We start from the raw sequence: 13,486 nt of genomic DNA on the forward strand, positions 1-13,486 counted from the left end.
TTTGATAGTGAACAAAACTCCGATCTTTTTCATATAGAAAATTTTATTTCTCTAAGATCTCACTTTCATGAATTTCTCTACAATGTTAACCAAATTCCTAGTAACTTCTACAACCCTTCAAATTGCTGAGAAAATTTTAGCGCCTAAACCATATGTTCATATTTTCATGGTTTATCGTAAGAGGATGAAATAAATCTTTGGTTTTACTCTCGATACATTTTTATTTTTTGGTGATGCATCTACTTACTTAAAGAATACATCAACATGTTCTAACTTCTAAGTCTCTCTAGATTTCTTATATAAATATTAAAATTGTTTGTGATATAAAAAAGAATAAAATACATAGAAGATGTTTCAAATTACTCTTTAATTTTAATTATGTTTGCTTTTAATTTAGGAAATTTTAATTTGGTTGACATGTGACACTCTCTCCACTGTTGATGTGTCATTCATATGGAGAGATTTGAGCAACTTTCATAATATAGATTAGATGTATAGATAATTTTTGGGTTCACTTTCTTATTGATCCCCTCATAATTTAAATGTCAACACAAAAAATATTTAATTTATATTTGTCTCTAAAATAATTGGTACACCCAAAATTAAGCGGAGAATAATCGGATTAGACGGATTATAATCGAACTAGACAAACATAATTAGATGGAAATTAATCATTAATAAGTTAGACAAAATAATAGATCTAGCAATTGTACGGGATATAATTGGTGTTAGGCGGAAATTTTTAAAACAGTAAACTTAACGACAAAACATAATATCTGTATTGTTGTAATGGAACACGATCGGAGTACTCCAGAACCTTTATCAAGGTTGCTTAATCATTAAAAGAATAATTTTAAAACAATTATTTATTATTTATCAAATTTTAGTAAATTATTTAATAATCCAAAATAACAAAACAATTGTTTCAATTACTTATATTACAATAAAAAGAAAACAAAAATATTTTACATAATTTGGAAACATTAAACATAAATATTTGTTATATACAATATTTTACTTGTAGAACAATCTAAAAATGCATCCTTCCAACGGTAAATCCTAATTTTGGGTGCTTAAGAATTAATTTTGTGTACAAGTGTTTTGAATTTAAACTTGACACACACTCTGGAAAGTGATTCAACAATGGAAAACTAGAATGTAGACAAGGAAAGGGACATTGAAAGGAAATGAAAAAAGCTAAGCTAGAAAAGCTTCAAACTCAGGCTTGGAATGATCTTGATACAAAGCTTCTGTGATGCATTTCTCCTTATCGCCAAGCATCTTGGAAATATTTTGAAGCTGAGAAATTCTCCATTCGTAGCTCTCTTTGTTCTGCCAGTGTTGAAGTTGGTTCGGAGCTCATCTACTACCAAAACATGAAACTTTAAAACCAGAACCTGCATTTTAAACCATAACCTGCAGATTTTGAAAAATCAGAACCTGCAAATGATCCATTTAGTCACACTAAAACAGACAATTTTTTGTGTATACAATGCCAACAATTTCTACATACGAACCATCTTAACGACAACAACACAATGATTTACTCAGCAAAAACTCAACTATCTCAGTCTATGTCTACTATATTTATCAAAGTTAGAAACGATTTGTAGAAGAGACTGTAAAATTACCTTGGTCAGTAGTTGTATGATAAGGAAGCTACAAACAGAATGAGGTCTGACCTGTAGCTACTTCTTTTTCATTCTTTGATCACTTGGCGGAGCTGACTATGAGTACGAGATGCATAAAAAAATGGTAGGAAAACCTCCTCCTCCTCCATATCCCTCTGATGCTGTAAATTGGCATTTTAGTCGGACACAACGGCAACGGACCTTGGCACAGAGAGAAGCCGCAGCGAAGAAGAAGAAGAAGAAGAAGTTGATTTGTCGTGCACCTATGTCTTCTTCGGGTACTGGAAATCATATGACTGCAGAGAAAGAGGTAAGAAGACGAAGAAGAAGCAGCTAATCTAGTAGAAGAAGTAACAGAGAGGTGAAGAAGAACCTGACGGATCAATTGTGCGGTGGAGATTTTCCGGCGAAGAGAGGTCGATGATCGGAAGTGGAAGCGACGTTTTCCATTCTCTCTGTTTCCAAATTGATTTTGGTCCTGATCGTTCTTATCTTAAAAATCATGTGTCCCAAATCTGAAGGAAACAAACAAACAAAAAAACTCAAAGATCACAAAACTCTAAATCGAAATCGAATTAGATCGAACAAAAAAGAGGAAGGAATCGAAGAGGAAGATCACGTACTGGATTTGAGGTGAATCGAAATGGAAACTTTTTTTTTTTTGGTCTTTTTTCTATTTACTCAACAATAATTTGACACGTAGCGTTGCTTCCGCTTCTTCCTTCAGCAACATTTCTTTGAACAGTGAGATTAATTCTAAGTTTTTGATTTATTTTTAACCCATAAAAACATTGAGCAATCCTGTTAGTAACGCCACTGGAGATGACACCAAATGTTATCCTTCTAAAATTTTGTTACCATAGTGCAATATTATACCGCAAATAGTTCAATTCTCTAGCTTTTGCTGATTTTCAATACCAAGTGCGAACATTTATTTAATTTTAAACAAATCTTGACAAACTTCGAATCGAGATAGATCATAGAGTTATCCTCAATTCGAATATGAAACTTATGGTATCATTATCTCCAAATCAATTGATGGGAGAGATGTTCATATGAATGCCATTGGGGAAAGAAACTAGTGGTGTACGAGTGGCCTCGCTGTCATGTGCCATCGAGAAATCGTAGTTGATGACAAGATGGTGAAGAAACATTGCAATCTGAAGCCTTGCAAATTCTGCACCAGGACACAATCTCATTCCACCTCCAAATACCATGAACGACTTAGAAAAATTGACCAGCTGTTTGCCCTGTTTCAAATTTTTCCTCAATTTTTACATTCTTCGGATGATATTTTTGATTAGATATCGACAATGCTTTACATAGACTAGAATCAGTATATACCTCCCATCTCCAAGGATTAAACTCGTAAGGGTTCTCATATACCGCAGGATCATAATGCCTTAGTGAAGTTGCAACAAACACCATCCAACCCTTTGGAATCGTATATCCTGTTACCAGTTTTCGCACCACAAAACGTTCAATTTAGAAAATATTTTCAGAAAGTGGCCGTGTTTAAGTATTTTAATAGTAATACTTGCCTTGGATTTCAACATCTCTTAAAGTCTTCCTAAACATTACAGGAGCCAGATTTACCAGTCTAAGAGACTCATTAATCACCTGCATTGCAACATAGGCTTCGTTTTTAATCTCTTCCTCATATTATAATTGAAATTACTAAAAGATATCTAAAAGTTACCATGTTGGTGAATGTCATGTCGTTTTTGTACTCTTCCCAGCTCACTTCAGATTTCTTATCAACTCTGTTTTGAAGGATAGCATTATGCTCTCTCTGCCATATTATAAGCATATAATGTCAAATCCATGCTTCTCTTGTTTTCTTTTAATAAGTGAAAACTTGTTAGCTATGTATTACCTTCAACTCTAAGAGAACTTTAGGGTTTTTTGTAATGTACTTTACTGCCATGGACATGACCACAGAAGTAGTATCTTTAGCGGCGATCGGAATAGCATAGGTTTGGAAAATAACGTATTTGTCATCTAAAACGACATCTTCTATTATCGTATTGAGGATATCGTCATGCTTCTCTCCCGTTTCTTTCCTTGATGAGAGAACACTTTTTATCACCTTCATTGCGTCTCTGCTTGCCTGTATGCAGTTAATAGAGACATTTTTAGACTTTTAGCGTCAAAATGTGTTGAACAAATAAAAAAAGGCGTAAAATGTTAAACACATTTAAAACAAAATTTCTAGAATAGTAAGTCTTGTTACAAAATAGAATACATTAAATGTATTAATCTTAACTGATTGCATTTTTAATCAATACAATAAAATAAACGGAGTTTCTCTCCTATGATGATACATCAGATTTTTGGAGTAAGCAGAAGGTGACACATAAGTTAAAATGTGTAACAAATAGAATTATAACAATTAATAACATCAGATTTGACTAATCACTTAAAAATCAATATATTTTTTTTTCAACTGTAATTTGATATATAAAAAATAAAGCCTAAGATGTTATTAAAGGTTTCACGGGTTTAAACGCAACATTTGTGGTTGCGAGAGTTTATGGAAACATGCTTTTAAGGTTTCAAGCGGTATTAGAATTTTTAAATGAATGATTTAACTGTTGAAATATGTCTATCAGAAAATTTAAGATTGATTGATTAGTGGGTACGGCGTAGACTAAGCAACATGTCAAACTAAATGTAATATATAATTATAAAAAACTTTAAAACACCAAAAAATAAAATAATAAAATTGAATATAATTATAATGAATAAATAAAATATTAAATAATAACTAATAGTGAGACTTCATATTTTCTAAACATGATAAGATGATATGATTATTTTTAGTGACTAAATTGTTTTTGCGAACCAACTAATATATTTCGAAATTTTATAAATTTAGAAAATATCATGATTATGATGTTATTAATTTATTAAAGTTTTACTGTATAAAAGATATTCTAAAAAACAAAGACAAATTACTTACCATACAGGATCTGTACAACGATTTCCAGGAAGAAAGACTAAAGAATGACTGATACCAATCAAGATTGAAGGCCATGAAGATGTTCTTCAGATTTTCTGCAGCCTCTGCTCCGAGGGTACTTATCAACTTTGGAATCAAGTGCTTTATTATCAACTACAAACGTAGCAATTAACAAAAGTATTGTTAAATAATTTTAATTCATCAATACCAAAAATAATAATAATAAAGAACTGATCTACATACGTTTCCAGCTGCCTCCTTAATATCGAAGCTCCCCACGCTAGCCTTTGATCTAAGACCCTCGCAGGTTCCTCGGTCGATGTTTCCTAGCAACTTCTTCTTCAAACCGTCAGGGCCAAAAAAGTTCAGAGTGATTTGTTTGAAATGCTTGTGGGTCTTCCCATGATTGATAATTGCTTCATCTTTTCCTAAGACTTTGCCAAACGCACCCGGAAGGCTAAATATGAAAGCCGTGTTCTCTTGCCGAAAAACCTCAACCATTACATCAGGATCTGTCACTACCACGGTGTTGGATCCAAAAACATTGGTCCGAAATATTGTCCCGTACCTAAAACGTTCACAAGGTTACAAACATATATTTGCAGATATACTTAAAAGTATTCTAACATTTTACCTGGACATCCTCTTGGTTATAAAGGGTGAGGCCTCGTTGAATCCATAGGATTTAAAGAAGTCTAGTGTCTCTCCGATGATCGGGAAACCCATGGATCCCGGAGGTAACTTGCCATTGCACTTGGGGTTCGACCATCGGTACAGCCATCTGCTGATCACTACAACAACTAAAGCTGTAACACATATTGAAACGTTCCAAATGATGTCCATTTTAGTGTGCCTTTGAAGTTTGAAGTGTTATTAGTTCGGATCTTTAGCGTCTATATATATAGAGAAGAAGAAAATAAGTGCAACAGAGTTTTTATTGTGTCTTTATGATTTTTCAACATCCTTCTGCATATATAGTTTTTTTATATGGTCAGCCTCAGGCCATAACGTTCTATCGATTTGTTTAAATATTAGATGATGTTTGGCGTTTACCTCAAAAATGAATTTTCTATTACAAAATTAAATTTTTAAACGTGGTTATGCGGAATTTTAAAAGAATATAAGTTCATTGAAATCAGTGATTTAAACAATTCATTTGAAGTACGGAGCATATTATAGAGTCGCAAAAAACATTTTTAATAGTTTTTAAAAATAAAAATACTTTAAATAAAATAAAATAAAATTTCATGATGGTTAATTCAAACAAAAAAAAATGGTTTACAAAAAATGTCAATAAAACTAGTTTGGTGTAAAAGGTTTTCTTCCCTTTATTCATCCGAAGCTAAAGCCCTTGTATACTCATACAATTAAACCTAAATACTTACATATATTACACAACTAGACATATACAATATGAATATTACATATACACATATATCTCTCAGTACCTCTCTCAAGTTGGAGTATGAAGATCACAAATACCCAACTTGCCAAAAAACTCATCAAAACTCTTTGCGACCAAGTACTTTAGTAAGAATATCAGCGCTGTTCTCGAGTAGAAACATATTAAGGATCATAACACCACGAACGATCTCATCACGAATAAAATGACAATCAGTCTCAATATGCTTCGTACGTTCATTAAACACCGGATTCATACTAATATGAATAGCCGACTGATTGTCACAATCAAGTGGGATCGGATAAGAAAAATCAACTCCAAGAAACATAAGAAGCTCCCGTAACCACAGAAGTTCACACACTGTTTCCGCCATCGAACGATATTCAGCCTCAGCCAAAGAACGCGAAACCACATCTTGTTTCTGTGTCCGCCAGGAAACCGGAGATCCACCAAGCTGAATGAACCAGGCCGTGAGCGAGCGACGACTAAGTGAGCAACCAGCATAATCGGAGTCAAACCAAGCCGTAATATGTAGGTCTGTTGCAGCACGCAAGAGAATACCTTGTCCCGGATTATTCTTCAAATAGCGAACCACACGAAGCACAACTTCCCAATGAAGCTCTTGTGGAGCATGCATAAATTGCGAAAGCATATGAATAGCATAAGAGATATATGGTCGAGTCACACTTAGATAAATAAGTCGGCCCACTAATCGACGATACATGAAAGGATCTGGAAGAACTGCCCCACCAGCTCGCACAAGATGATGGTCCTTCTCAAGAGGATGAGATACTGGTTTAGCGCAAAGCAAACCTGAGTCAGAAATGATATCAAGCGTATACTTCCGTTGACACAAGTACATGCCTTCGGAATTCGAGCCAATTCAATGCCTAAGAAGTATTTCGAAATACCAAGATCTTTTATATGAAAGCATCAACTTAAATATTTCTTGAAACCAGCTATAATCTACGGAAAACTTCCAGTGACAATAAGATCATCAACATACGCAAGAACATGGATCCGTGTAACTGCATCCTCAAAAGTGAAAAGAGAGTAGTCCTTCACACATAGTCCTTCAACGTCGTGGAGAGCTTGGCGAACCAACATCGGGGTGTTTGACGTAAACCATAAAGAGACTTATGTAGACGACATACCTTTGTCTTATCATCGGTTCGAAAACCCGGAGGAAACCGAATATACACTTCATCGTCTAAATCCCCATGTAAGAATGGATTGTGTACATCCATTTGATGAACCTCCCAATCACGAGACATAACCACCTCAAGAAAAGAACGAACTGAAGTCATCTTGCAAACGGGTCCAAATGTCTCATTGTAATCCAAACCTTCTGTTTGATTACTGCCAAGAACAACCAAGCGGGCCTTATATCGTTCAAGCGTCCCATCCAACCGATATTTCAAAGTGAACACCCACTTACAGCGCAAAGCTTTCTTTCATGGAGGAAAAGTCTCAACAGTCCAACTGCCCTGATCCTCAAGAGCATCAACCTCCACAAGGACCGCATTTCGCCAATTTTCATCAAGAAACACTTCAGCATTTGTTTTTGAAATAACGCCGACAGTTATATCCGTGAGAAAGGCTCGATGATGCTATGAAAACTAAGAACAATCCACATAAGAATCGATTGGATACCAAATAGAGTCCGTGAAATCACCATCAAGTTCAACCATTGCCGTGTTAATGACGTAATCGTGAAGTTTAGTTGGGACAAACTTTTGTCGGCAACCTCTGCCCATAAGAATCACTTGTTCAACAACTTGCGACTCCGAAGACTCGTTAGAAGATTCTGTAGGAACCGGAGAATCTGGAACAGAGGACACGAGGTAGACTCGACAACATTATCCGTATGTGGCAGAACAGTCTTAGGCCGAGAAGTCGCAAGTGGCGAAACCACAACCGATGCTAGAGTGTAGGAGGAACAGACTCGAGGAAGTAAAGGGAAAAAGTCATCAAACAATCAGTATCCTCATCAGGCCGAGAAGTCAAAGGTTAAGAAGATACCAGATGTGGCGGGGGCGTACTTGTATGAGATGTGACAGAATATGGAAACTCCGTTACCATGAAGAACATCGCGAGAAACAGAAATCACCCCACTGTCAATATTATAAACTTTCCAACCCTTTTTCCCAAAAGGGTAACCAAGAAAAATTAACTTATTGCTCCGAGAAGCAAATTTATCACCATCCGGCGTTGATCATGAACATAACATAAGCAGCCAAACACCCGAAGGTGATTCATCGGTTAATCAGGTAACCCGCAGTCAGAGCACAAAAACTCCAAAATTCCACAGGTAGAGTGGCTTGGAAACGTAAAGCCCGCACAACGTTTAGTATATGTCGATGTTTGCACTCCACGCGACCGTTCTGTTGGGGTGTCCCAACACAAGAAGTCTCATGAATGATTCCTTTTTCGCGAAAAAAACCACTAAGGGAAAGAAATTCGGATCCATTATCACTCCGAATTGTCTTAATCTTCTTATCAAATTGCCGCTCATCAAGAGAGACAAAGTCACGTAGTGTAGAAGTTGTATGTGATTTAGATGACAACAAATAAAGCCACACGGCCCGTGAATAATCATCAACAATGGTGAGAAAAAATCTTGACCCACAAATTGTCGTAGTCCGATATGGACCCCATATATCACAATGAACTAATTCAAAAAACCGCTGATGTCTTATTAATACTCAAAAGAAAAGAGTCACATGTTTTGTTAGCACGTATACAAATATCACAAGACTTTGAACCAAAACCACTACTACTAGTATTATTATTAGATAACTTCATCATGTCCATAGCTTTAGATGAGGGATGATCTAAACGTTGATGCCACAAATCATCAGTTTGCTGGTTCAAGATTTGTGTCATTGTCGCGACTTTGACTCCTCTAAAAAAATAAAGTCCATTCAATTGGTCACCGGCTCCAATCAACATCTGTGTGATGCGGTCCTGAACAACACAAAGTATATCAGAGATCTGAAAGACACTACCCCTATCTATAGTGAGTTGAAAAACTGATATAAGATGGCACTGAAAACTATCCACAAAGAACACATTCGACAATCGCAACTTAGAACCCAAACACACATTTCCCTTTTTAGTTGCCACAGTAAACCGTCCGTCAGGTAACTTGATATAAACCGAGGGCATATCACTAACTTCAACAAGAAACTCAATGCTTCCCCTCATATGATTAGAAGCCCCTGTATCAATAACCCATGATTCGATAAAATACTTACCCGAGAGTCGCTCACGTGTGTCTGACTTTCTTTCGTTAAGCATCTTCTTCACGGATATCCATTCTTGATCACTTAAGCCAATGATTCCAGAACGATCAGCCTCCGTGATAACCGAATTAGTAGCTGTAGATGATGTGGTAAGTACCACCTGGTTTGCATGCATTGGTTCGACGCTCTTAGATGGCAGAGACAAAACTCCATGGCGTTCAACATGAGAACTACTCGAGCTTCCGCTTGTGTACGTGGAAGCTTCGAGTCGTTCGACCAAGGACGATCACCCCACCACCAAGGATAGCCAATCTTGCGAAAACAGTTGGCAGCAAGATGTCCATTCCGTCCACAACTAGTGAAAACCACAGCTGGATCACGAAACACACTCTGTTGGCGAGAACAAACCAAAGTTTGTACCGCAAAACTCGCACCTTCATTTCGTTCTTCCAGCAAAGGACTCCTTCTCTTGGAATCTTTATCGTGCGTCAACACCTGATATGCCTCATCAAGAGAAGGCAATGGATCAAGAGAGAGAAGAGAGGATTTGACTGCACCAAACAAGGATTCATCTTAACCCATAAGAAACTGGTGAAGCTTATCCTCCTCACGTTCCTTTGAAATCTCTTCCACTGTTTTAGCTCTCTGAAAATCCACAAGACTCGTACACACTTTTGTAAGCTTCCCATAGTATGCTTCCACTGTTGTACCTTTCCGTTAGCAAATGGCAAGCGCTGTTTTGAGNACGTTGATGCCACAAATCATCAGTTTGCTGGTTCAAGATTTGTGTCATTGTCGCGACTTTGACTCCTCTAAAAAAATAAAGTCCATTCAATTGGTCACCGGCTCCAATCAACATCTGTGTGATGCGGTCCTGAACAACACAAAGTATATCAGAGATCTGAAAGACACTACCCCTATCTATAGTGAGTTGAAAAACTGATATAAGATGGCACTGAAAACTATCCACAAAGAACACATTCGACAATCGCAACTTAGAACCCAAACACACATTTCCCTTTTTAGTTGCCACAGTAAACCGTCCGTCAGGTAACTTGATATAAACCGAGGGCATATCACTAACTTCAACAAGAAACTCAATGCTTCCCCTCATATGATTAGAAGCCCCTGTATCAATAACCCATGATTCGATAAAATACTTACCCGAGAGTCGCTCACGTGTGTCTGACTTTCTTTCGTTAAGCATCTTCTTCACGGATATCCATTCTTGATCACTTAAGCCAATGATTCCAGAACGATCAGCCTCCGTGATAACCGAATTAGTAGCTGTAGATGATGTGGTAAGTACCACCTGGTTTGCATGCATTGGTTCGACGCTCTTAGATGGCAGAGACAAAACTCCATGGCGTTCAACATGAGAACTACTCGAGCTTCCGCTTGTGTACGTGGAAGCTTCGAGTCGTTCGACCAAGGACGATCACCCCACCACCAAGGATAGCCAATCTTGCGAAAACAGTTGGCAGCAAGATGTCCATTCCGTCCACAACTAGTGAAAACCACAGCTGGATCACGAAACACACTCTGTTGGCGAGAACAAACCAAAGTTTGTACCGCAAAACTCGCACCTTCATTTCGTTCTTCCAGCAAAGGACTCCTTCTCTTGGAATCTTTATCGTGCGTCAACACCTGATATGCCTCATCAAGAGAAGGCAATGGATCAAGAGAGAGAAGAGAGGATTTGACTGCACCAAACAAGGATTCATCTTAACCCATAAGAAACTGGTGAAGCTTATCCTCCTCACGTTCCTTTGAAATCTCTTCCACTGTTTTAGCTCTCTGAAAATCCACAAGACTCGTACACACTTTTGTAAGCTTCCCATAGTATGCTTCCACTGTTGTACCTTTCCGTTAGCAAATGGCAAGCGCTGTTTTGAGTCGTTGAACCCTTTGCCCGTTCTTCACTGAGAAACGCTTTTGTATATGCGTCCACAGATCACAAACAACTTCATGGTGAGACAAGAACTGCTTAAATCTGGTGCCACTGTAAGCTTTATCCACGAAAACACCATGGCGTTATTCGCCCACCAGTCCTCAAGGTCGTCTGAGTCATCACTTGGTTTAAGAATTGATCCATTTGCAAAACCAAACTTCTTTCTTGCTCGAAGAGCAAGACATAGATTCAATGCCCATTCATCATAGTTGGATCCTCGCAATTGTGGCTGCGAGTTGATAGATCTGTGGTTGTCCCTAGATGAGAGATCATAGGGATCAATTCTCCGACACATAGATTCAGGTCGAGTAGACGTCATGGTTGAGGTAGATTTATTAACAGATTCTTCTGTCATTGTCGAGAGAATAAAAAGAGTAAATTGATTAGAATAGATCGAGATACTTAGGTCAAAGAAAGATAGAAAACAGATCAAAGAATATAAAAGAGCTAAAAATCGTAAACCCTAAAATTTTAGGTATTGCTCTGATACCATGTCAAGAAAACTAGTTTGGTGTAAAACGTTTTCTTGCCTTTATTAATCGGAGGCTAAAGCCCTTATATACATACTCATACAACTAAACCTAAGTACTTGCATATATTACACAACTAGACATAGACAATATGAATATTACATATACACATAACCAATGGAAACAAAAAACGAGACTATAAATCATCTTCTTTTTCTACCATGATTTTATGGTCACATCTTTTTTTTTTGTCTACACCCAAGAGCCACTGATGTCGATCGATAGATACCTTCTTGATGTCGATCGACACTACCTCTCGACATCACTACATATGCAATGGTGTCGACCAGTACCTCCACATGGTATGGGTCGGCATACATTTCATCTCCACTCGCGACCAATGACTGGTGTCGATTGACACCCACCTAGTGTTGGTCAAAACATCTGTTTTCGATCTATACTCCATTTGCTGACATAAAGACCACCGAAACACTCTCCAACGACAAGCAACCACAAATTGCATGCACACATAAGGGATCCAACCAACAACAACACTAAACACAAGGAAATCAATCACACATCACAAAAGCACATTAACGCTTAGATAAACCATGGTCATACACTCACCTCTAAAATAAGATAGATATGACAATCCCGACGATTACAAGCAGCAGCAACTCTTCTCTCATGTCTCAAAACCTCTGCTCTACTTCTCTACTGCTTGATCTCACAACCACAACCTCTTTCTTTCTTCTCTAATAACAACGTCATATGTTAAATATGCCAAAAAAAAATAGGATGTCGGTGTTTTAAAAGAAATGTTTAGCGTTTTCCTAAAAAAAAACTAAATTGGGAGCGAATATAAACTAAACCGCAAACCTAAAAAAACTCTTGGTTTCAAGCAACACCCACTTGGTATCGATCGACACCAAGCCCCAAAGTCGGCTCTTTGGATCACATGCGTTAAAAGTTTACTGATTTACCCATTGGTTTTAGTCGGCCAGCAAAGAATGAAACATGGGCAACAATGGTTGTATATAATTTCATTGATTATTTTGTATATACACTTCTATTATTACATATCTTTCTCCGTGAGATTCACCATTCAATAACATTACCTTTTTTACCTCCGAATCCATTCAGATTTCTTGATGATCATCGTTGATCCGTCCATAGTTTTACTGAATCCTCTACGGAATATCATTATCGATCTATAGCCAATCTCTATTATACGGAGTAACGTAACTTAGTATAGTCAAACTCCGGTGAAAAGATAGAGCCAAATGGACTGAACCAATAGATCAAAGACACTTCCCAAAAAATGTAGGCTTAGTTTAATCGAAAATATAAATAGTGTACAAGGACAGTTAAAAACACTATAATCCATGTTTTAAAAATTGCTAGGCGCTAGTCCGGCGGTTGAGGTAGATCTAGCGCCTAGCGAGAAAATCGGAGATTAAACGGGGATTAATTGGGGACTAGTTTTAAGATTATTTTATTGAATAAATAATAAAATATAAATATATAGTATTGAATATATGTATAATTCTATTTATGTTAAAAAAACATCAAATAAAATTGAAAGCTATAGTTTTGTCTTTAAAATTACGGTAAACACATAAAACCGTAAATTTAAAACAAAACTTTAGGCGGGTGATAATCAAATTAGGTGGGTATAATCGAATTAAATAGGTATAATCAAATAATTGATGCTATGTGGAATCTAATGATTTTATGGGATATAATCAATGGTAGGCACAGATTTTTAAAACAGGAACTACAATTAGCTCTCATAGAGTTTTTTTTTTTTTTTTTTTTTTTTTTT

The 13,486-nt window shown here is 36.8% G+C and overlaps 2 protein-coding genes across 3 annotated transcripts; both read right to left on the reverse strand.

Moving 5' to 3' along the window:
* LOC104790546 (cytochrome P450 708A2-like) lies at positions 1,049 to 5,566 on the reverse strand. 2 transcript variants are annotated; one of them, XM_010516323.2, is made up of 11 exons: positions 5,228 to 5,566; positions 4,837 to 5,161; positions 4,594 to 4,746; positions 3,508 to 3,741; positions 3,331 to 3,423; positions 3,173 to 3,251; positions 2,976 to 3,082; positions 2,255 to 2,881; positions 2,005 to 2,146; positions 1,683 to 1,927; positions 1,049 to 1,416 (listed from the first exon to the last, which is right to left on the reverse strand). In XM_010516323.2, the coding sequence occupies exons 1-8, from the start codon at positions 5,434 to 5,436 to the stop codon at positions 2,663 to 2,665; spliced, it is 1,419 nt and encodes a 472-aa protein (XP_010514625.1). In that variant the 5' UTR covers positions 5,437 to 5,566; the 3' UTR covers positions 1,049 to 1,416; positions 1,683 to 1,927; positions 2,005 to 2,146; positions 2,255 to 2,662. The 2 variants fall into 2 exon arrangements, with proteins under 2 accessions (XP_010514625.1, XP_010514624.1); XM_010516322.2 differs by having other exon boundaries at positions 1,632 to 1,927.
* LOC109133295 (uncharacterized mitochondrial protein AtMg00810-like) lies at positions 6,096 to 7,102 on the reverse strand. The gene is made up of 2 exons (XM_019246290.1): positions 6,973 to 7,102; positions 6,096 to 6,808 (listed from the first exon to the last, which is right to left on the reverse strand). Exons 1-2 carry the CDS (start codon positions 7,100 to 7,102, stop codon positions 6,096 to 6,098), a joined length of 843 nt encoding a protein of 280 aa, XP_019101835.1.

The sequence above is a fragment of the Camelina sativa genome, chromosome 6, assembly GCF_000633955.1.
Source record: "Camelina sativa cultivar DH55 chromosome 6, Cs, whole genome shotgun sequence".
In the NCBI taxonomy this organism is placed as follows: domain Eukaryota; kingdom Viridiplantae; phylum Streptophyta; class Magnoliopsida; order Brassicales; family Brassicaceae; genus Camelina; species Camelina sativa.

Excerpts from the sequence above, each read along its gene's own strand:
- LOC109133295 (XM_019246290.1), bottom strand. The coding sequence starts at position 7,102 with ATGTTGGTTCGCCAAGCTCTCCACGACGTTGAAGGACTATGTGTGAAG. Across the intron at positions 6,809-6,972 it reads TGATCTTATTGTCACTGGAA|GTTTGCTTTGCGCTAAACCA; the intron begins GTTTTCCGTAGA and ends TTTCTGACTCAG.
- LOC104790546 (XM_010516323.2), bottom strand. The coding sequence starts at position 5,436 with ATGGACATCATTTGGAACGTTTCAATATGTGTTACAGCTTTAGTTGTT. Across the intron at positions 3,252-3,330 it reads ACATGACATTCACCAACATG|GTGATTAATGAGTCTCTTAG; the intron begins GTAACTTTTAGA and ends GTTGCAATGCAG. Across the intron at positions 3,083-3,172 it reads AAGAGATGTTGAAATCCAAG|GATATACGATTCCAAAGGGT; the intron begins GCAAGTATTACT and ends AACTGGTAACAG.